Source organism: Gouania willdenowi, chromosome 21 (assembly GCF_900634775.1).
Source record: "Gouania willdenowi chromosome 21, fGouWil2.1, whole genome shotgun sequence".
Classification (NCBI taxonomy): Eukaryota; Metazoa; Chordata; class Actinopteri; order Blenniiformes; family Gobiesocidae; genus Gouania; species Gouania willdenowi.
Genome location: NC_041064.1, coordinates 34,673,881 through 34,698,516, shown reverse-complemented (window position 1 = coordinate 34,698,516; position 24,636 = coordinate 34,673,881). Strand labels below are relative to the sequence as shown.

At 34.8% G+C, this 24,636-nt stretch overlaps 1 protein-coding gene across 4 annotated transcripts in view; it reads left to right on the top strand.

Moving 5' to 3' along the window:
* The first annotated feature begins 1,502 nt into the window (after positions 1 to 1,502).
* The window catches only part of gdap2 (ganglioside induced differentiation associated protein 2), a 42,531-nt gene continuing 19,397 nt past the window's right edge, over positions 1,503 to 24,636 (top strand). For all 4 annotated transcript variants that reach the window (XR_003672687.1, XR_003672688.1, XM_028436774.1 and 1 more), the window contains exons 1-10: positions 1,503 to 1,738; positions 4,327 to 4,537; positions 15,135 to 15,274; positions 16,602 to 16,755; positions 18,571 to 18,659; positions 20,136 to 20,212; positions 21,017 to 21,176; positions 22,371 to 22,518; positions 22,681 to 22,757; positions 23,798 to 23,874. Coding sequence is in view for 2 of the 4 variants with exons in the window: in XM_028436774.1 (XP_028292575.1) it covers positions 4,359 to 4,537; positions 15,135 to 15,274; positions 16,602 to 16,755; positions 18,571 to 18,659; positions 20,136 to 20,212; positions 21,017 to 21,176; positions 22,371 to 22,518; positions 22,681 to 22,757; positions 23,798 to 23,874 (1,101 nt within the window). In the remaining 2 variants the exon portion in view is untranslated. The remainder of the gene's footprint in view (positions 1,739 to 4,326; positions 4,538 to 15,134; positions 15,275 to 16,601; positions 16,756 to 18,570; positions 18,660 to 20,135; positions 20,213 to 21,016; positions 21,177 to 22,370; positions 22,519 to 22,680; positions 22,758 to 23,797; positions 23,875 to 24,636) is intronic.

Here is a 24,636-nt window from a genome sequence, read left to right as displayed (position 1 = left end):
TGCCAGATACAATAGCGTTTTACCGTCCAGACATTGAGCAACATTTTAAGGTATAAGAAGCAAATACAGTTGGTACAGTTACAAGACAGCTCCTATTAATTACAAAACGTTGATAGAATAAAAAACAACATTACTCTTTAATTACTATTGATTACATTATATATACACTGTAAGTTTTTCAAATTTTTGTCAAATCTCACTGGATCTTGACATTTTGATCCTTTTTGAGGGCCCATGAAGGTGTATTTTAGTAAATCCACTATGATTACTCTGATTATTGAAAGTATAATCAGGTTTACTGTAGCTTCACAACAAACTGTGAGTGTCTTTCTGGATGTGACTACAATAATTTGTCTATGGGAAGGGAGGTTAATATCCAACCTGGCAACCCGACTCATAATCAACTGCATTAAAATGAAACCACGTTTGCATAGATGGTGAAATAGCGATGATATTCATGTCAGAGCAATAAACGTTTCTGTCTGTTTTTTCGTTTGCATTGATTAAGAACACATTAAAAAAACTTTACGTTTTCCAGAAATGTGGAGATTTATTGACGGTCTCTAGAAAGCGGAAGCGTTTTTCTCTGACAGTCAGCTGATCAAAACTGTCAAACTACAAAATGTCACCCGGAAACAGCTTTGCAAACCTCAACCTTAAGAAAATAAAAGCATCTCTTGACGCTTCAGGACTAAACTTAACATATTTTCTTTTTAAGCTCAGATTTTGCGAGATAGAGATGTATTACTTTTCAGTTGTAGATTAAGGACTCATCTGAGCCTTAATACAAGAAAGAACAAAGTTTTTATTTATTTTTTGTTGTTTTGTGTATTTTTGCAGTCATGAGAGTACTTTTTGTTATTTTGTACATTATTTCTCAGTTTGTGTATGTTTTTTGTGTGTTTTTAAGTAATATTGAGTATGTTTGTTGTTTTTTTGAAAGATTAATTGTTGTTTTGTGTCTTTCTGTTCTCACGTAGTATATTTTGTTTTTAAAAATTGTTGTTTTGTTGATTTTAATGTATTTTTGTAGTCATCTTTGTGTGTTTTTGGAATAATTGTATTTATTTTGGCTGTCTTTCTGTTGTCATTTTGTGTATTTTTCAGTCATCTTGTTTGTTTTTGTTGTCATTTTGTGGGTTTTATTCGCCACTTTTTAATTTTTTTTTTTTTTTCAGATAGTAATAATCTTCAGTGTTACATTTATTTTCACACTAACAGTGCAAATCCAACCAATCAATAAACATTCACTCTTTACATTCATCAAACACGTCCAATAAACACAGACTTATTCTGTGTTCCTAATCTTAAAAAAAAAAATGTGTTTCCTTCTATTAAATAATGTGTTTTTACACTTTGATTTAATGAAGATTAACAGACATTAGAGATACAGACTGGTTTACCAACAAAAAGTAGATTTTGTTTTTAGAAAGCGAACAATATTGGTGTTTTATTTTGAAAACTGCAGAAGGAAGGGTGTTGCGTTCACGGTCTGTAGCTTCACACGTCAGCTGGTTGGAGAATAGCACATTTGCTATACCTGTAAACCGGAGCAAATGTTACTTTTAGACCTGTTTTCAGTCACTTTTAGAGGTTTTTCGGTCCGTCGGGATGCAGACATCTGTAAACGACACATTTTCTTGATTCTGTGAAGACTCGTGTTTGGATTTATTGGCCTTTTTTTTGGTCATTTCTGGTGGTGAACATCATCTATTTTGCTCCATCTCAAAGTGTCCAGGTGGGTAAAAAAGAAGAAGAAATACAATATAATAAATACAATAATAATGATAATATATAGTAGATATTTAGTCTGTGTTCAATAAAATAAAATGATTAATTTTTTTTTTTTTTTTTTTTACAATAAACGAGAACTATTTAAAGCTTGTTTCATAGTCATAGTGACAGTTTACCCTGCTTCAAACCAAACCTGGTTATGATTAAATACATATATTTACGCCATTAAATTAACAGATTTTAAGTATATGAATGAATTAATTTATCGCCCGGGAGCCACATGCGACCCTTGGTCTAAGTATGTATGGCCCCCAAAGTAAACAAACAAAATGACAGAAAAATACGTGAATCAACAGCAAAATGCACAAAAATACTCCAGAAAACGTACAAAATTACAGAAAAACACACAATATGACAACAAATATACACACAAAAAATAAAAGTAGCGAAAATACACAAAACGACTCCAAAAAACATACATTATACAGAAAAATCCATGCATGGAACGATTATTGGTGTAAATCACCAGTTTTATGAGAATACTTTGATATTGATGATATATGATATTGATATTGATTATTTTGGTACGATATTTGTCAATATCTCAAAGTCTGCCACAATTTGATTAAATTCAGGGTCTTCAATTAATTTATAACTATATTCAATATCTAATTGACACAGTCAGTTACATTTTATCTAAAGCTAAAGAAATGTTTGTTTTGACAATTTTATTGCTAAAACGTTTCAGACATTTAAATGAAAATCATTATTTTTAACAAAAAGGGCAAAAAAGACCTGAGTTGTGCTTTACTGACTTATCGATGGTTTGAATTTAAATTTGAGTGATTAAAAACACATAATATATATATATATATCAGTTTGATTCTCAGGTTGGAGATTTTAAAAGTCAACAGCTTTATTAATGAATTATGGAAAACACTGCGTTTATTCCAAATGGTTCCTGTCACACAAATTTAGAATAATGGATGAGAAAATGACAGACTTACAAACAAATGAACAAACCAACAGATGCAAAGACTGATTAATGACTAGATGTAGGTGTGTGCTGTTGCAAAATCATGGAAAAATAACCATGCTTTTATTTTGAAGGATTTTTTTTTTTAAACAAAATGCCCTTCTTTTGCACAGATATAAACAAACTAACAAACAACTGAATGGAAAAAAAATAAAATAATCATAATTATTATTATTATTATTATTATTATTATTAATAATAATACTAATAATAATAATCATCATCATCATCATAATGGTAATGGTATTAACCAACTAACAAACAGAACTATAATTGACAAGTTTTGTCTAGAGTGGTTCTTAACATGTGGGCCGTGACCCAAATGTAGTTTGTGCTTAAATTTTTAGCGAGTCCAAGGTGTTTACTGGGACAAAAACAAAGGTAAATACAAGAATATGAATTATCATATCCATCCATCAATCAGTCAATCAATCAATCAAACTTTATTCATATTGCACCTTTCTGATGAATTCAATTGTAGATCAAAGTGCTTCACAGAAATGTGCTTTTCTGATTGACAAAAGTTAAATTTAAAAAAAGGAGAGAAGGGAACAATTTTTAAAATATAAAACATTAAAATTCACGTAACCAAACGACACCAAAAACACACACAAAATAATTTAAATAATACCAACAACACACAACAATGACACCAAAACACACAAAATAAGAGAAAAATATACTGAATAATAAAAAGAACAGACAGACAACAACAAAATACACAAAATGACACAATGTTGATTAGAATGTTCTAATGTTGTAGGGGGGTACTTGGCATCAGAAATAAGAGAAAGGGGGTACTTGAGCCAAAAAAAAGTTTGAGAACCTGATGATACTTAAATTTAAATACTGAAATTATTCTGTATTTTTTTCTTTAAAAATACATATTTTAGTTTTCTGAAAAGGTTGTTTACCTACAAGACATGAGAAACATCTGAACATTGGTTTTCTTCTATAAAACAACAAAAACAACACTGAGTCCAGGCTTTTGATGGCAAAATTAATATTATTTTACTATCTGGGTCAGAGTTGAATGGTTCCCTTACTGTATGTTGGACTTCCTCCAAGTCTCCCCTTCCTCAGTCTCCACACACGCAACTTCCTCCTCCTCCCCCACATGCTGAGTCTCACCGTTTGTCCCGGGTTGTTGATTGTCTTCTCTCACGATTGTGACATCCTCGATAGTCGACTTAGTTCCACACATGCTCAGCTTCACCGTCTTCTCTCGTAGCCCCACCTTCTCTCCTTCAACTCTTTTCCTCTGACCTCTGCCCAATCTCTCATCCAAACATGCACTGCTGCCACGTACATGGCACCAATTGGTCACTACATCATAGTACAAGTCTGATATTCATGGGAGACCTCCGCCACACTGTCTCCTAGCAACCCCTGTTGAATAACAAAATTGACGTACATATACGTCAATGGCAGCGAACAGATGCATTTGAAATGACGTATATGTACGTCAATGGCAGTCAGCGTGTTAAGTGATTTTTTAAATGACAAAATGCGTTTCACTAAACAGTCCTTATTTGTGACGTTCTAATTGTCCGCAGTGATTCGGTGCAGGCTGTGAACGCCCGAGGTGATGGATCCTTTGGGTGCTCGCTCTCACATCGTTGATATCCAAACTCTGGCCACGTGGCAGCAGCAGCTCGTGGAGGATAACCTGGAGAAGTTGGAACAGAGCGGCAGCAACAGCAGCCACGACGGCTTTCCTTCACCGTTTCCCTTCAGAGCCGACATCAACCACAAGATCCTCCTCTAGTAAGTCACAGTTAAAGGGACAGTATTATGAAAATGTCACTTTATAATGCTACAGTGATATACATTCATTTAGCCTCAGTCAGAGATCCAAAGTTGAAAAAGTTCCTTTTCCTCTCACTTGTTATTCCACATTTTGTAAAAAGTCAGCTCCAAATGGGCCAGTTGGATTTTTCTCGCGACTCCTCCTCCTGACAATCCTGGCTCCTCCTACCTTATAAGAATGTGAGCTCCTCCCTCTCAAACTACCTCACAGTTAAAACAAACAATGCGGTTTAGAATATATATTATACTTTATTGTCATATATGTAAAGCTACATACACAAAATGTGTTCACTGCATTTAACCCCTCCCTGAGGAGCAGTGGGCAGCTACAGTGTAGCGCCCAGGGAGCAGTTCCATTTTTAGTAGCCGTCATATCGCCTTTGACAGGATTTGACGTGTTGGTGACCCAATGCGACGCAGCGGTTGGACAAAACAAAAGATTATCACCTTAAATAGACTATTCTTGTCATTAGGAGAGGTGAGGAGGACAAGAAAGCGACTCAGCAGCTTAAAGTCTGTGTAAAGCAAATTCTGACATTTTCTTCTAAACACATTAAAAAGGTCATAAATGTATACTTAAAACATGTAAAAAGCCATTCAACCATTTAGAATGTAATTATAGAGCTAGGCTTCACAAACTTTGTTTCAAGTTTCTGTGATCAGGATTTAATGGGCGGGTCAGAAATCATAGCCGTGTTACGTAACGGAGCCATCATTACCATAAACCCGACCCTGCTGCTGAAGCACACCAAAACTTCCGCTGGCCTTCAGCAGGTGCAATTTGGCCCCTAGCCAAAAACAAACCACATATTCAGACTATAAAACGCGTCTGCTGGTTCCACATTTTCCATAAAATGTGCACTTTTTTTACACCACGATTGTGGGTTTCGCCTCTAGCGAGCGGAGTTCTGACTCTACCCAGGAGAGATGCACATATTCGGACTCGGGCTGAGCAGACCTTTGCGCTGATGTCTTGTTTGGCGCGATCCGAGCATTTTTGAAGGACTATCGACGCTGGAGCCGCTTTCACACTGCTCTCTCCCATAGACACAGTACACGGAGGCGGCGCCCTTCCTGCGCATGGGCGTGGTTCCAGCACCTCAAAATGACAAGCCCCCAGCGTTTCAGAGCAGAGAGAAGTGCTTGTTTTTCAGTAATTTTGAGACTTCATTTTATATACAAATTTGGCTGAGTGGTTAATGACACATGTTTCTGTGGTGTGAAAAACTCACAATACACGGACTTTAACACCCCGGTGAATGTTTGAAACAGATGACTGACTCCACTGCTGCTGCCACACACACACACACATACACTGAAGCAACATTTGTCGGATTTACAATCCCAATAGCGGCATAAATATCCACGTTTTACTGTGATGTGTAGTTTTTTGGCTGAAAACAATAACAAGAGTTTGTGGATAGCAAAAGAAAATAACTATGGTGATCACTGCTCACCCTGTCCTAGAGCGAGGCATGAAGTCTGCGTCTACAGACACGCCCTCTCATTCATATACATGAAGGCCCTGAAACAGCCTGTTTTTAGAAGCATCATGAAAGTCACTTTTCAGAGGCTAAAACTCCAGAAAAAAGGTCAGTTTGTGAAAATAAACCTCAAATACTATGTTGTTCATAGAACAAATGGAGATGGGTGAAAAATAACATAATACTGGACCTTTAACATCAACCGAAGGATCATAGAGTGCATAGGGTGACCTTATTTTGAAAATCCAAAAGGAGGAAACGGGAAGTTATGCACTGAAGCGTCCGGGCACGCGTAGCAACAGAGCGCATGGGGGGCGCGCCTAGTGGACGTGGGCCGGGGGGTGCGGGGTAGAGCGCACTGAGTGGAGTGACGAAGCGTGCATGCTTATTTGACCTGAGACGGGGGGCGTGGAAGAGTGCGCCGAGCTTACACGCGCCGCTCATCCGAATCAGCATCGAGGGGCCACATCTGATGCACTATGATGCCAGGCCAGATGTTCAGCTGTGGTTCTCCCAGTGGAAGAGGGTTAGGAGACCCCACTATCAGAGCTGGCCCCACTGAATTTAATTCCATGGGGTGAGGCAATACAAATGCTAAATTGGTTATGCTACTGTTAAGTTTATTTAAGTACAGCAGAATACTGTACATGCAACCTGTTGTTTTGTTTTACTGTTATTGAAATTATTTTTGTTACATCTTTTCTTTTAAAATTATATAAAAGAAATGACCTGTTATTTCAGCCATTGCTTGTGTTTTTAAAAAAAACACAAGCTTCCAGCAACCCATCTCACTTCAACTACTCATCCATACATTCATTCCACAATCATCCACACATTCATAGTGTTGTGACAGGAAAGCAAAATATAAATATAAATAATGAAAAAAGGAGCATAAAGCAAACAAAAATTTATAACATAACAGACTGGGAAAAAAAAAAAAAATCAATAATACTAATCAAAAATAAATAAACAAAATACAACACAATTACCAAAACATTTATAACATAACAAATGGCACACCTTTAAGAAAGTACACCTAATAACTACAGTATGCTGTATTTCTAACTCAAGTAAGCAAGCAGTCACTTTTTTTTCATGCTCAGTTATTCTGTTGTTATTTGTTGCTATAATTGCTTCTGACATATACTGATGATAAATGAGTCTTTTATACATACTGTACATTTGATATAGTTTTAGCTTTAAAAATAGACCCAGCAGGATAATCATATTCAAAAAGTGTGTACATTTATTTTCAAATACACGTAACAAAATATTCTGTGGTGTGATTCGCAAAACAATATCCATAGACATTAACCTTGACTGTACACTGACCCAAAACTTAGCCACATGTGGACAAAAATAAATCAGCCACTGCTTGTTGTAGAAAAAAACTTAATATTGACACTAAAACATTTTGCAAATATATCTCTAGTCACTGTCAAACTTTAATTCATACAAAACTACAGTACGCCAGTTAAGTCAACTATTCATCAGCAGACATGGCTATGCTGTCCCCCCCATGAAGAATATGAAACAGACACTGCACACACTGGTAAAGTACAGTCTGTAAACATAGACAAGATATGTTTTCATTAACTGCTGTGCTTTGAATGTTATCTTGTTCTACATTTACTGAGCTTTTCAACAAAATAAGTTTGTTTTTAGATCACAAGAGATTTAATTTATCATATGATCCAAAATCCAAATCCCAGGGGAAAATTATTTTTTTTTACAGTGACTCCAAGTAGAATTTATAACAAAGGATAAATACATGATTAAAAAGTAAAAGTAAAAAGTAAATATCAAGACCAATACAATGATTATATTAACATAAGAATAAGAATCAGGATTAAATACAAAGATTAAAGATGGATTCATTATGTATATAGAACAAGAACTGGATTTGGCAAACAGAGTGAAAACTAAGTTATCTATTTAACTACTGTCATTATTATTAGTTATTATATATACATATTTCATTACTTATTTTGTTACTTATACTTACTTTGTTACATACAGTATGTACTTTGTTATGTAGGCACTTATTTTGGTACGCACGTTTACTTTACTTACTTTGTACTAGGGATGTAACGATTCACTCAACTCCCGATACGATTCGATTCACGATACTGGGTTCACGATACGATTCTCTCACGATTTATTTTACAAAATGGGACTGTAGACAAATTTTTTTTTTGGGGAAAAAAACTAGAAAGTACGGTACTATTTTCCTTTTAATTTTCATTGTCAAAAGAATTCCTTGATAAACTATTCAAAACAATGCAATTTAACTAAAAATAAATCTTGAATGAAATAAATAAAGGAATAATACAAATGAAAATGAAGCCTATTAATTTAAATTCTGGTTCTAAAATAAACAATGCAAAACTACATAATAGTTATTTTTCTTTTTAAAAGTGCAACTGAAAATGTATTTTGTGCCTTAACAATTGGACTTAAAAAAAAAAAAACCGTGATTACACTGATTTACGTCATATTTGTTTGGACCAGCAGAGGGCGCTGGTAACACAGTGGTCGGTTAGCATGCATATATATTGCAGTGAAGAAGAGAAGCTATGCTAGCAGACAGAGCTAATAGAAAAACGTGACTTTTACAGATATTCAAGTAATATTACAGATATTCTTTCGGTGCTAAAGGGGTAATGAATCATTTATTAACATATTTAAGAGTAGAAGGCAGCCAGAAAGAAAGTATTAGCAGACTCCGCCCGCCGCCTACACTTGTACACCTCTGCTGGTTAAAAAAAGTACTGCGATTCAATTTTCAGAAAATCGATATCAACCGTGATACCTATGAATCGATTTTTAACTGCCTTACGATTAATCGTTACATCCCTACTTTGTACTTAATTCGTTACGTACTTCGTTACATACTTTAAGTACTTACTTTGTTACTTAGATACTTTGTTACATACTTTGTTACTTCGGTACTTACTTTTGTTTCATACTTTTACTGTTACTCAGTTACTTATTCACTTCTGTACTTCATTTGTTATGCAGTTACTTATTCCATAGGTACTTTTTTGCTGAGTTACCTGGGTACTTAGTTACTTTAGTACTTACAATGTTACTCACTTTGTTACTTAATTCCTTACTTGGTAAACTAGTTCAGCTCTGTTCAAACTGTGCAATATGTCTAACTAAAGTGCAATAAGTTGCTGATCCTTCAGAGGAGGAAGTAACTGAGTAACAGTTAGTGTTGAAAGTCGTTCTTTTGTTTTTCTGTTAAAGGGGACATATTATACCCATTTTAAACCTTTTAAAACAGTTCCTTGTGGTCTAAAGCAGCAATTCTCAACTGGTGGGTTGGAACCCAAAAGTGGGTCCCAGACCTGTACTGAGTGGGTCGCAGACAGCTGGTCAAAAATAAATAAATACTTAATGTCTCTCATGTTGGACTTGTCTTTTATTTTGAAATAAACATTTCTGTTGACAGGCAGGCTGTGAAATGCATGTTGCACAGGAAAATATATAGATTTATGTTTTAAAAAAAGATCAGGGCTCCTACAGCTTCAGTCAAATTAAATAAGACTTTTTAATGCAATTTGACTTTACATTTAAGACCAACTTCACAGTAAACACAATGAGGGGGAAAAGCACCACATCAATTACATAGGGTTTGGGTAACTTTTTTCCAGTGTCTAGCGCAGACGTGCATCTGGCAGCTCCCCAAAGTAAACACACAAAAATGGCAGTAAAATACACAAACAAAAACCCAGACTAAAATAATCAAAATCACTCAAAAATCACATAAGATGACGACAAAAATAGCCAGAAATCTATGAAACAACAAAAATACAAAAAAAAAAATTAAGAAAAGCCATTAGGAAAATCTTATTTAAAAAAAAAAAAAAAAACCAGAATGTTACCATTTATTTTGAAATGTGAGACTAATTACAATCATAAATTCGTACTTGTGTTAAAATGTACGACTTGTGAAACATTGATTTAAGACATTTTATTGACAATAAAGGCCTTATTTTTTAAGGATTTGCGGGAACACTGAAGATTATACATGTTTTCAACAGCTATTTTTTAAAAACTAAGTTTGGTAGGTTGATTTAATGTCGTGATTTAATGACCGTGGCAAAATGTGGGTCCCAGGGTGAGACTAGTCGAGAACCCCTGTTCTAAATGACATATCTGTGCTGGGATTTGGTCACACACGCACACGCACACAGCACCTGTGTCTACCAACTTGCTGAAACAGGCAGAAATGTCCGCTATTAAATAGAAAGTATGAGGAGTGCCTCCCTCCGCTGTCCGCTCTTTAATCAGACTCTCCTTCTCCCCACGGCTGCACATGCTGAATAAACTAAACTAGCTCCGACACAGGCGCACATCCGTGCATGCACGGAGATGCTAACAGCAGACGCTTTCACTAGTGAAAAAAAATGGCGGACTTTCGGAAAGTTTTCATCAGGTTGGGGGTGGAGTTACCAGCGGAGGGGAGGGTTTTTTTTTCCTGATTTAGCTTGTGACGTCACAAACTAAGAAAATTTGAAACGGAACACTTTTCTCTGTGTTGTAAGACTTACACAGACCACAAACAAACAACTGGATGAGTTTATGTCACATTTTGTTTTGACGGTGGACACTCAAGTTACCTCATGTGTGTTCAAAAACACTGGAAAAGGGGACTTTTCATAATATGTCCCCTTTAAAGTACAGAAAAGGTTGATTTACTTCTTCTTCAGTGACTGAAAGAAACATATTAGTTATCATTTGTTAAGTTCAGAGTTCACATCTCTCTGTGAGTGATCACATGACCACACGGAGCCTCACTCAAAAATGTTCTTCATTAGGAAAACGTGCATTCCTGCTCCACAGCTTAACGTCACATGACCTCAATGGCCAAAATTTACTGAGTTCAGCAGAGTTTATTAAATGCACACCTGGGACCTCATTTATAAAACATTGAGTAGAATCTACAGTAAAAGTGAACATATATAAAAAATCTGAAAATGTGCTACATCTTAAAATAATTCTGATTCATAATAAGGTGAGTAATTCACCTGCAGCACTTTTCCTTTTATAAATCACAGCCTAGATAGATGTTGGCGCACGACACATTCACTTCATGTTCCGCCCTCGACACGCCCACATTCTTTAATGGTCAAAGAAGCTCATTAATGGTTTTTACATCTAAATGAGCTGCTGACCAATGGGATTCTACCATCAGTCATGGCAGAATCTACAAAGAAAAGGAATTTCAGAACGAGAAGGGATGTTAGTGAGTGATGAAGGCCAGAAAAAATGATTTTTATTAGGTGGTCAAAGTAATGGCGTAAATAAGTGAAAACAAAGTCATTTAGAGCAGTCGTCACTGTGGTGTAAAATGTGGTGTGAAAAGAAGCGTCTGAGACGAATGGCAGCATCAGAGTGTTTCTGCTACATTAAGTAAGTACATTTTATATTTTAAAGTGCTTTTTACTGATAAAAAAAAACCACAAAGTGCTGTACAAAACTTTAAGTATCAGCCCGTCCAAAGAAACATGGAAAGACAATCACATATAACATGGGAGGACACAAACGGGAGAAACTGAAGGTCACCATGGACATGGGAGGAGCCCCGTATTTAGATGAAAAATGGGAAAACAACAGGAGGAGAGGTGAGGGGGGAAAAGCAGGTTTTAAACTAACTTCCCTATTGGGGTGGACAGTAAAAACTAGGAAAAAACCTCCTCGGCGTACGTGCAAACAGGGACAAACCTGAGCCCACACTGTCACAACTTCACAGGTGAAACTCATCATTTAGCAAAGTTGTAGGTCCACAAAAGGAGCATGCACGAACATGTGCACAGCTTACCACCTCCATACTGTGCAGGTTGGTGAAGCGCGTCAAACTCGGGCTGAGCGAGATTCAAGATATAGCGAGTTTTCTTGAGTCGCTGCTTTCACTACTTCTCAGAACAGCATGAACAGCACTGTTACATTGATTTGTGTATGTCCTAACCAGTGTTGTGCTTGTTACTGAAACAAAGTAACTAGTTACCATTACTAGTTACTTCATTCACAAAGTAACTCAGTTACTATTTTGATTACTTACACCAAAAAGTAATGCGTTACTGGAAAAAGTAACTTTTGAGTTACTTAGATTAAAAGAATGTATTTGGGGGTCATTTGTGTCTGTACAGCTTCATATTAGTGCTGTAATAATATAATAATCCACCGTTGATCAACTGTCCCCCTGTATTAACATTGCTTTGGATAAAAGCCTCTGATAAATGAAATATTATTGTATCCAACCCTACAGTTTATAATCATTTACATAAACAGAATTAAACTCTGCTCAGTATTAATCTTTACAAACACCAATCTGACTGAAACACTGTGTTCTTTCAATACCAGTTCATTTACCTGAGACCAGCAGAAACTGAAAATGTTACAAGGAATTGTGAAATAAATAAAACACAAAACAACCTGAATATTATTCAAAATCAAAGATCAAAAATTATAGTGGCTTCAGCATCATAAAACAGTTGTGTTTAGCCTTAGAATGTTCCCTTACAGCTTAAGTACAAAAACTAGCAATAATGTTCAACATAAACACAAAAAACCTTCTAAAATAAATAAATAAAAGCAACATAATTAACATTAGTAATACATTTTGACCAACTCTGCTTTACAAAAACTGCTATAAAACAACCATAAATGATGTGCATATAAAGCACAAAACAGCTGCTCAAAAATTAAAACAGTAATTTTTCAGCCTTAGCATAGTAATGTAAAGTAAGCTGTGCATATTCCAGGTGCACATTCTGCTGTTGAAAATGCTTATAAAAATAAATGTGGAAAAACAAACTTACAGCATTTTTCTCAGCTACACAATGCTAACGAGCTGCTGTTAGCGGTGACTCAGCAGTAGCGACAGGCTTCTTATTTACAACAACATACCATGCAATAGCTTTGCTGACCTGTCCCTGGATAACAGTCACGTCCACCAACGTCACTGATGCATTATTTGGAGACAAATGAGTATACGCGTATTTCCACTCTGAGAAGCACGTCCTGCTCTCACGTTGACTCGCCATGATTGGTGCACGTGATGTAAACAGAAACACGCTGACAATGCTTCTTCTTCTCTTTTACCGTGGTTGGCACGGCATCCCGCAAAAATATGTAGCGCCACTGTAAACATGAAGTACACTGCAGCTAGCAAAGTAACGGACAAACGCACCATATTGTAACGGTAACTGTGTTATTTCTTTAAAAAATATTGCGTTACAGTACTAGTTACTGTCAAAAGTAACGTTGGGGCGATAACGCGTTACAAGTAAAAAGTAACACGTTACCGCCCAACACTGGTCTTAACCAGGACCTTCCCCTAAACAAGCCACACTACAGAACTCACTCACACGTGCTGTCCCTTAGAGGAGAAAAAGACCAAAGTGGAACATATTGTGCAGCTGTTGTTAATAAATGTGCCTGTGTGTCATTTTACATCAGCAAATTTAACCCAGAATTGTCTTTCTAGTCAGACATTTGATTTAAAATGATCAAGATTAATATTGTTTATCACCATTTTGAGGACAAATATCGAGATATGAGTTTGGTCCAAATCGCCCAGCCCTCAAACAGCTTTGCACACTGCAGTCTGTTAGAGACAATGCAGTCACCTAAAGTTGTGCTTAGTGCCGTGGTTATTTATATTTTAAATGTGTATAAAAATGCATATATAAGTAGTTTCTAACAGTTGATGTGAAGCTTCCTGAGGTTGAGCTGTTTTTTTTTTTTTTTTTTAAACCTTGTGTTAAACGTTAAAAAAACTAAAATCCTTCTGCTCGTGATGGCTCAAGTTGTCTTGTGACCCAATGTGTTTTGTCATTGTTCTCTCAGACCACACACAACATTCAGTGTTAGTCCTTCATACTATGGAGTCTATTAGAAAAGTTATTAAAGGCTAATGATCTTTCTTTATGTGTGAGTGACCGCTGGAATGTTAAGCTCTGCACTGGCGTGAAAAAAAAAAAAAACAGATTTGGAATATAGAACTGATAAATGCACATTTATATCAACATTATGAGTGATTAAAAGCTGTTCCTTAAAAACAATGATGGATTATTTTCTCTCTTCACAAAAAAACACAGGAGAAAAAACACAATAATATTCACAGCCCAATAACATATGAAGTTGTTTAAAACAAAGCTTGTAAAGGGGTGGAAAATTTCCATTAGAAATTAAAATGAATATTTAATATTCAAATGAATTTAAAAAAATAAAAAGTTTTGATGGAAATTATTTATTAAAATAAACCAAAAATTGGGAGTAATTTTAAATAACTTTATCATATCCAAACATAAATATTAGCATCCATTCAAACTAATATAATAGTAATAAAATTAATAAATGTAATTTAATTATGTGTTTATTTTAATTTAATTAATTAATTAATTAAAGCATTCATTCTTTAATTTGTTTATTCTATGTATTTTTGAATTAATTAATTAACTTTTAATTTATTTTAAAAAAAATTGATTAATTTATATCTGGGAATTTTCAAAGTTGGAAACTTTCCATTGGAAATTTTACATAATTGAAGTTTGGCCCTTAACAGGGGTGTTAAATATAACTTTAAGAATCAGCTAAAATATCAGCATCAGTTATTTTAAATTATTCTCAATTTATGGTTAATTCCATAAATACTTCCCATGAAAAGTTTATATTTTTTAATCATAATCCCAAAATTCACAAATTTAATTTCCCATGGAAATTTACTGGAAATTTTCTGCATCTTTGCAAACCAATTTATTTTTAAAAACAAGGAAGAGGCAGAGGTAGCAGCCGCGATTGGAAATCAGATACAAATAAATACAATTACCATAAATAAATAGCACCTCAGTGTTACTTTTGCTTGTATATATTCACAAAATTAATTTAAAACAACATAAAACTGAAATATGGCAGCAACCCACCAGCAGAACTTTGAGCCTTTTTATTTAAAACATTCATTTAAAATTTGAATAAATGCTGACTCGTCAAAGGCTAAATGGTGCACGTCTTTGGCATGTTTATGATGACTCATCGTTGTGGTTTTTCTTCCCCTCCAGCACTGGAAGCGTTGCCCATCTGAACTGCACGGCCATCGTAAACACCAGCAACGAGTCTCTGAACGATAAGAACCCAATATCTGACGGCATCCACCAGCTGGCGGGACCCGAGCTCAGAGACGAGCTGCTCAAACTCAAAGGTGGAGCCAAGGATACAGTAAACACATCATGTTTATTAGCACGTTTATTGGCCCAAACGTTTTATCCAGTGTGTGGCGTGTTGCAGTTATCAAATCAGTTTAGTTTAAATATGTGGTTCCCAACCTTTTTTGGGTCGTGACCCCATTTTGATAACTTTTGGTGACCCAAGAGACCCTTTTTTTCTTCTTCTATAATTGTTTTTGATCATGTTTTTGTTGTAAAAGTGAAGAGTTGTTTAAGACTGTGTGGTGTTTTAATTTGAAAAATAATAATGATTAAAAATGTACTTTTAATCAGTATTTATTTTTTGTTATTATCAATTTAGACATTTTAGGTGACCCTATTTTTTATTCCAGGTGGGCCCACCACCCCAAGGTTTTATTTTGTTTAAAATAAAACAAAAAATAGATTCAGACTACAGATATTTAATTTATAGACGTATCGTCAGAGTTGTTTATATGCCAATGTATCGATCCAACTGGTGATCATTTTAGCTAGTGATTATGGGGCGACGATTGTAAAGTTGCTTTTCTCAACATTTAGCAACAAACCATGTTTAAAAATTGTATGTGAATTTTTTTAATGTTACTTTTGACCAGATTTACAGCAATATTTTGAAATTTGTGGTATTTTTTTTTCTCATAAAATTATATGGTCAATGTTAAATCGAAATGTTAAATATTAAATCTAAAAGTCTAAATGTTAAATGTAAATATTAAATATTAAATTTAAATGTTACGGGTGAAACTAAATATTTAGCTATTGTGCAAATTCACCCTTTAGATTTAGATTTAACATTTAACATTGAGAATTAACATTTAGCATTTAGATTTAACATTTCAATTTAACATTGACCTTATATTTTTATGAGAACAAAATCTCACAATATTTCCCAAATATTGCTTTAAATTTGGTCAAAAGTAACATTAAAAAAAGTCACATGTTTTTTAAATGTGGATTGTTGCTAAATGTTGCAAAAAGTTGTGATGCAGATTTTTAATTGCACTTGGATGCATTGCAAGTTTTTAATTAATAAAATTAAAAAATCATGATTATGCGGTTTATATCTTTTTAAAAGTTTTTTGTTTTTGTTTTGTTTTTTTCAGGAAAATGTTTTCCATTTTTGAACTTATTTCTTTTTCCATTTTCTCTGTCCAAAACACATTGTTGATGAATTGTAATAATAGTACTTTTATTGTTTTTTTTTTAATTTTGTGTTAAATATTCAACAGACATACATACAATTTTTTAAGTTTGTTCATAAGTAAAACTCTTTTTTTTTTTTTAATGATAAATCATCTTTATTTTCCATGTGTGTGAGTGCAGGATGTCGGACGGGGGAGGCCAAACTAACCAAAGGCTTCAACCTGGCAGCGAGGTTCATCATCCACACTGTGGGACCAAAGTACAAATCCAAATACAGGACGGCAGCAGAGAGCTCCCTCTACAGCTGCTACAGGAACATCATGCAGTTAGCAGCGTAAGACAAAACCAGAGTTTATTAAGTTTACACATTTACTTTTTTATTTCTGTTTCATCGTCTTTCCCTAATCACAGCTATTAAACTTCCTGAAATCATGCCAAACATGCTTAATACGGTTAATATTAAGAACTATTGTAATTTATTTCATATTTGTACATAGTGGAAATGCACCAAAACAAACACAAGGTCACGCCAGATTTTGTGCGAGATTTGATGTTTAGCTGTTTGCTACACTTGCTAAAGCTAATAATAAACCAGCCACATTATGGGAAAAAAATCATAGTAAATACTTGATATTGTGTTGACGAGGGTTTAGTTGGTAGGTGTCGTATAGATATTTTCATTTCAGAAGGTGAAGTCTGTCATATTGTGTCTTTTTATGTCAAATTATGATTATTCAAAACTGTTCTACTCTGGACTCTTTCAGATTACACCTCAAAACTAATGTATTCAGACTTGCTTTTAATTGCTAAAACTACTTTTTTTTTTTTTCATTGTACCTGTTGTTAGAGCTACTATCTTTTTTTCCAAATTGTTTTTATTACGTTTTTCCAACAGTTTATACAAATCATGTACATGTATACATTGAATGTAAACTGAGAAGAAAAGAAAAAGATAAGAAAAACAAAGATAAAAATCCTGCACACACTTGAGGCCTTAAGTACAAAATAAATAACGAGGTCAAATTAAGTATTAGGAGGTCTGTCCAAATTTACATATCATTATAATAATTAATAAAGGGTTGCCAGATTGAGTAAAACATTTGTTTTCTTTTGCTTAAAGAATATTAAAAATATTTCCAATTGTAAATATTGCATTACATTTCTGAGAAGGTTTTGATGAGTAGGAGGGATTTTATTTTTCCAGTTTAGTAAAATTAGACATCTGGCTAGCAACATCACAAAACATAATACATTACTTTGCGAACTGTTCAAATGTATATCTGTAGGTACAACACCAAATAATGACATTATTGGATCGGCTGGAAGTTTAACATTGAAAATGACTGTTTGAATTATTTTGTACCAGTAGAAGCTGATGTACGGACAGTTCCAAAATGTGTGTGACAATGAAGCAGAGGTATAGCCACAACGTTCACAAGAAGCATCCACTCCCGGAAACATCCTGGACAGTCTTTGTTTAGAGAAGTGCAATCGATGTAGGATTTTAAACTACAGCACAAAACCACTAAAACTACTTTTAATAATAAAACTTACATTCACTCTTTACTTTTTATCTGTACTTTCATTGTAAAGTGTCTTTGAGTTTTTTGAAAAGCATTATATAAAAATAAAGTTATTATTATTATTATTATCGCAGAGAATTGACGTTTCGATCTCACTGATAACCTGGTTATGAAAACAAACTGTGTAAATATGTAATATGTTTCCAAAACATGCATGTGAGGCGATGTTCACTTGATTTTATTGGAAAAAACTATTAAAATATGTATATATTTATTTATTTAAAAATAAATGTATTTATTTAAAAATAGAATTCACTTCCTGTTTCCTGTTTCCTTTTCAGGAAGTGAATTCTGTCTTTTCTTTCTGTTTTTTAAAATTGAAAATCTGGAACCTTAGATATGAAAATGAGAAGAATCAGCAAAACACGAGCTAAATATATCTTAACCCGAACAGATTATACCTCTGTTATACATTCTGATGCTCACTGCTCACACTCACAGATCATTATTTGATCTATATGTTTAAATATTTAATATTTACTAAACTTATATCAGTTTTCACAATGTATTTGTGAGTGTTATTTCTCTCTGTAAATGTGTTAATTTCTGTATTTCTGTCTCTGCAGTGAACAGTCGATGTCATCCGTCGCCCTGTGTGTGGTCAGCACAGCAAAGAGAGGATACCCACTGGAGGGTGCCACACACATCGCATTCAGTGAGACACACACACACACACACACACACACACACACACACACACACACACAATGAAAAAGGAAAATATATTAATGCAGAAAAAGACTCAAAATATAAAGAAACTATAGAGCAGGGGTCACCAACCTTTTTGAAACCAAGAGCTACTTCTTGGGTACTGATTAATGTGAAGGGCTACCAGTTTGATACACACTTAAATAATAATTAGGGAGATTTTCAAAAGAGCGGGGGTGTGAAATAATTCAATTTCACAGTGTTCTTTTATTTGAAAAACACATATAAAGTAAAGAACAAATTCCACAGTACCCGTGCAAATGGTAAATGGTGGTAGTAGTAGAATAAATAAAATAAATAACATAAAATTAAACAAAAAAGGCATACATTGCATAAATTATCCATCAATCTATGCAATGTATGCTTGAAATAAAAATAATCAACAAAAGGAAAATTAAACATAGCCTATACAACAACGGCTATAACCATAACAGAAACACTTCCCTACACATGGTTGGATTTGATTTTCTCCCTATTTCCTCACTGACATTGTCCGGGCGGACCATCCTTCACTGAGCGTCGTTTCCGGCCGGACAATAATAACGATTACACCTCTTCTTATGCGGTGTAATCGTTATTATTATTATTACAACAATATTATTATTACAATAATATAATTACACCGCATAAGAAGAGGAAGAAGAGTCTTCTTCCTCTTCTTATGCGGTGTAATCGTTATTAATGCCCGGCTGGAAACGACGCTCAGTGAAGGATTGTCCGCCCGGACAATGTCGGGCAGAAATCAGGAGAAAATCGGGAGGGTTGGCAAGTAGGTATTAAACACAAAAAACACTTTACATTTTAAGTGTTTATATATATGTATTGTCATTTCTAAGTTACATGTAAGTGTGATTTAAACAAGAATAGCTAAATAAATAAATCTATATATATAAAAGCTCACTGGTAAGTGCTGCTATTTGAGCTATTTTTAGAACAGGCCAGCGGGCGACTCATCTGGTCCTTACGGGCGACATGGTGCCCCCGGGCACCGCGTTGGTGACCCCTGCTATAGAGAAACAGCTTTAACAAACATTGTTTTATATACAGTTTTTTTAGTAATCATTTCATCCTTTTTGTGTGTACATTTATTGATCGTGTGTGTGCGTGCTTGCGTGTGTGTGCTTGTCTGTGCGTGTGTGTGTGTGCATGCGTGCGTGTGTGCGTGCGTGTGTGCGTGCGTTTGCATGTGTGTGTGCGTGCGTTTGCGTGTGTGCGTGCGTGCATGTGTGTGCGTGCGTTTGCATGTGTGTGCGGGCGTTTGCGTGTGTGCGTGCGTGGTGTGTCTATGTGTGCGCGTGCGTGTGTGTGTGCGCGCGTGTGTGTGTGTTTGTGTGTGTGTGTGTGTGTGCGCGTGTGCGTGTGTGTGTGTTTGTGTGTGCGTGCGCGTGTGCGTGTGTGTGTGTGTGTATGTGTCTGCCTGCAGGGACTGTGAGGAGATTCCTGGAGAACCATGGGAACAGCATTGAGCACGTCGTGTTTGCAGTGTCAGAATTTGAGGAGGTTTGTTTGCTTCTGTGTGCATCAATAAGCAGCACAGGCTAAACAACATTACATAAGATAACCTGCGATGTTGTTCTTTGTTTTTGTAAGAACAAAAAAATCTGCTTTTTTAACTTTTAACTCCAAACTGTCAGAAAAAAAAATATATTTGGTTGATTCTTTCATTCATGCATCGGTATCGCTGCACTGCTTCTCATTTAACTATTTTAGGCAACATTGTTCACTAAATATTTTACTTTGCATTTAAAAAACATAATAAAAATCATAATTATGGTAATAATTAGACTTTTTAATGGAAAGAATGACTTTCAAATTAACTCAGAATAAGACAGAAGTCTGTGACAGGAAATGGAAACAATTACAGTAATCCAAAAAGTTGTTATTGACAGAAAATATTATTATTATTTAATTACCTGAGGGAATGTTTATTTTATTTGTATTTTCTTACTCTAATCATTACTATGGTCATTGCTGCACTTATTAATATTATCATTTGTGCTATTAATGTTATTTATTCATTATTATTATTTTATTTGTTTTCTCTCTTGCTTAAATATCAATATTATTACTGTTGTAGTTGTTGCTGTTTAGCCATGCTTAAGAAATAAAATATAATAATAATAATAATCGAGTCCCTCCGACATCGAGAGCTGAAGGATTTATCATAACTTGGGAACGTGACAACATTTATGATTCAGACACGGAGTAAAACCAACAAACTGGGGATGGTATTTGATCCGCAGTATCAAACGTGGTTCAGGGAATTGGCTTTAATAGATTGATCTTGTTCTGTGTTTGTTTCAGTCGGTCTATAGGAGACTTCTGCCTCTGTACTACCCTCGCTCTGAGGAAGAGGAGCGTCTCTGCCTTCCTCTCATTCCCGCTGACATCGGGAACGCAGAGGGAGAACCCGTCGTCCCTGAGAGACAGATTCGCATCGCAGAGAAACCAGGAAGCCTGGAGGGTATGGAACCTTTACATCAACGTGTGATTTACTATAAAAACGGGGTCACAGACGTCCTGTGTTCGTAAAGCTGGAGATACTCACCCACCCACCCCCTCACCCACTCACTCACTCACTCACCCACCCACCCACTCACTCACTCACTCACTCACTCACCCACCCACCCACTCACTCACTCACTCACTCACTCACTCACCCACCCACCCACTCACTCACTCACTCACTCACTCACTCACTCACTCACTCACTCACTCACTCAAATATGTAATAGAACAACAGAAATACACAAAATGACAGAAAGATACACAAAAAGACAGCAACAATACACAAAATGACTCACAAAGCACATAAAATGAGATAAAGAATTATAAAATATCAATAAAAACACAAAACAAAAGATACACAACAAAAATGCATACAGTGAAAGAAAGATACACAACATGATGACAAAAATACCCCAAAAACAAAAAAAATACACAAAATTAGTCTGAAAATACACAGTGAATCCAAAAACACATCAAATGAGAGAAAGATACACAAAAGGTCAACAAAAAATACAAAATGACTCCAAAAACAAGCAAAATGATGGCAAAATACACAAAATGATAGAAAAGATACACAGAATTAGTCCAAAAAGCAGAAATACATAAAATGACAGAAAGAAAAATAAAATGATAACAAAAAACAATTAAAAAGGCTACAAAAACAACAAAACTACAGCAAAAATACACAAAAATAACTCCTGAGCTCCAATCAACATACAAATTGACAAAATATACAACAAATACACACAAAGCCTTTGTTCTTTCCTGTGTTAATGCTCAGATGTGTCATTATTCTAAATGCTAACACGGATGTTGATAATGTGGCCCCCGCAGTGAATAAAGTTGTCCATTAGGGTCCTACAACCCCATGCAATACTCACAGCTCCCGCTAGATGGCAGCAGGCAACACTTTAAACACTTTCCACACAATCACTAGATAATCTGCTCTGGTTTAGATTAGAAGGTAAGAACTGTTTTTACGTTTTCTTCTTGTATGTTTTTATTTTTCTATATCTATTTCTATATCTTATTTATGTGGTTATTTTTTATTGGTTTATCTTACATGTTTTAACTTATTTGTTTATTATATTTTATATACTTAATAAAGTGAACATACAGTCATGCTTATGTTTTGTTTGTGTGAAATCAGACGAGTGTGACGGCAGTCTGGAGTCAGACCTCAGTCAGGTGGGGAATCACGCCTTCGCACGGATGGAGGCCGACGTGGACAAACAGAGGAAACTCATCCTCCAGGGTCACATGACTGAGGCCGCCACGCAGAAGCAACACCAGAGAAAGTAGGATCCTATTGTCCTCTGTGAGGACAATAGGAAATGAATAAAAGCTACTTTAGTATGACATACGTCTTTGTTGAGGACCTCAAAGCTTTAATATGTGTTCTTCCTCTTTGCTCCGAGTGATCTTAAGTATAAGAACTCATTCTGTGCTGGTTTCTGTAGCTACGGTCGCTGGTTGTGTCGAGCCAGAGCTGAGGATTTGTCTGACATCGCTTCTCTGAAGGCTTTGTATCAAACCGGTGAGTGCGACATGAATAACATTGGCCACTTTTGGTCTAATTTTGAGCAGCCCCCAAAGTAAACGCACAAAATGACAAAAATTCACAAATCAACTGCAAATATAGGGTAATATGGTACCATGTACCCTATACATAACCCTAAAATTATACCCCAAAAACATTAAAAATTACTTTAAAACTTACAAAATTAGAGAACACCACGCAAAAGCACAAGAAAAATACACAAAACAACTACAAAAATACAAAACGACAAGAAACAACTACAAAAATACAAAACGACAAGAAACAACTACAAAAATACAAAACGACAAGAAACAACTACCAAAAATAACTGAAAAACACAAAATACGACAACAAAAAGCCATAAAACAAGAGAAAATTACATTAATTGACTCAGAAATACAGACAAAAGCCTTTAATCTTTTAATCTTGTGTTAATGCTCAGATTGGTCATTATTGTAAATGCTGACATGAATGTTGATCATGTGAGTCTCAGCTCAGAACCAACCGAAGGTTGCATACAAAATTACACAAAATAACTGTAAAACTGTAAAATTGCAGAAAAAACACACACAAAAGGACAAGAAAAATACACAAAACAACAACAAAAACAACATAAAAATGTACAAATCGACAAGAAGAAACATACAAATCTCCAGAAAATTACACAGACGCCTACCAAAATAAGCAAAAACAACATAAAAAACAAAAAATGACAACAAAAAGACATAATATTGGTCATTATTCTAAATGCTGACCTTTTAAAGGTGAATTTATTTCTCTTTAAAACTTCTCTACACAGTAATATTTATGTTAAATCCATATAAAGAATTGATTTTACAATTGATTCACTTGTTTTTAAGCACACACTATGTATTATGGTCTATTACAGTGTTTATTATATTTCACAACAAATATGGATGTGTGTGTTTTTCATTATTGGTTTAATTTTCAGAATAAAGCATGCTTTGCAATAAAATATACTTAGTTTTAAATTAAAGGCAGTTTGTGCTTTTTTCAATGAGCTGAGGTGTTTGCAGGTGTGGACATGTGTGGCAGGACGGTGATGGTGTTGGTCGGACGAAACATTCCAGTGACCCTCATCGACCAGGAAAAGGTCAATATTTCTAAATAAATGCTTTAAAGCAGGGCTGTTACTGTTGTTCACTTACAATGACAGGAAACACATGATGTGTATTGTGTTTTATGATTAAATGTTTGGGATCTGGAAGTTTTAATATACTTTGTATTTAGAAATTTCCCTTTGTTCTTAATAATATCGAATAATTGTGAACATTTTCAGAATTTATTTTCATTTACGTGCAGCAAAACTAAGGGAAAACATTAGATTTGTCATTATTCACGTTATTTGACGGTTGGATCTGACACCTTTTGTGTTTGCACGAGTGCCAGAATCGCCAACTCAGCACATTGTTAGCACTTGTTCTAAACAAATGTGCTGTTGGACTGTTAATCAGATGCTGTTTGAAGTGCACGCTGCAGGTTATCAGACAAATAAACCCTCCAGAAATATGTTTGTTCACATATCATTATAAGGCTGCTTTAGTTCGACCTTTTTTTTTTATACCAAATATACATTTTAATGTTAAATAGCTCGAGTAAATACATTTTTTAAATAATAATTTTGCCTCAGGACTATGGAAGCCCAAAAGAGTCATTGTTAAATAAATAAAAACAACATTTTGAAATAAATACCATTTTGATAAATAACAGACAAATATACAATATGGCCATTAAATTGTTCAATAAGGTAATATTATTATGAAATATGTTTTGTTATTCTTAAATATCTATTTCCACAATGGTTTTTTTTATTTCATAATGTCGTTTTTCAGCAGAATGACTTCGGCCTGTCAAT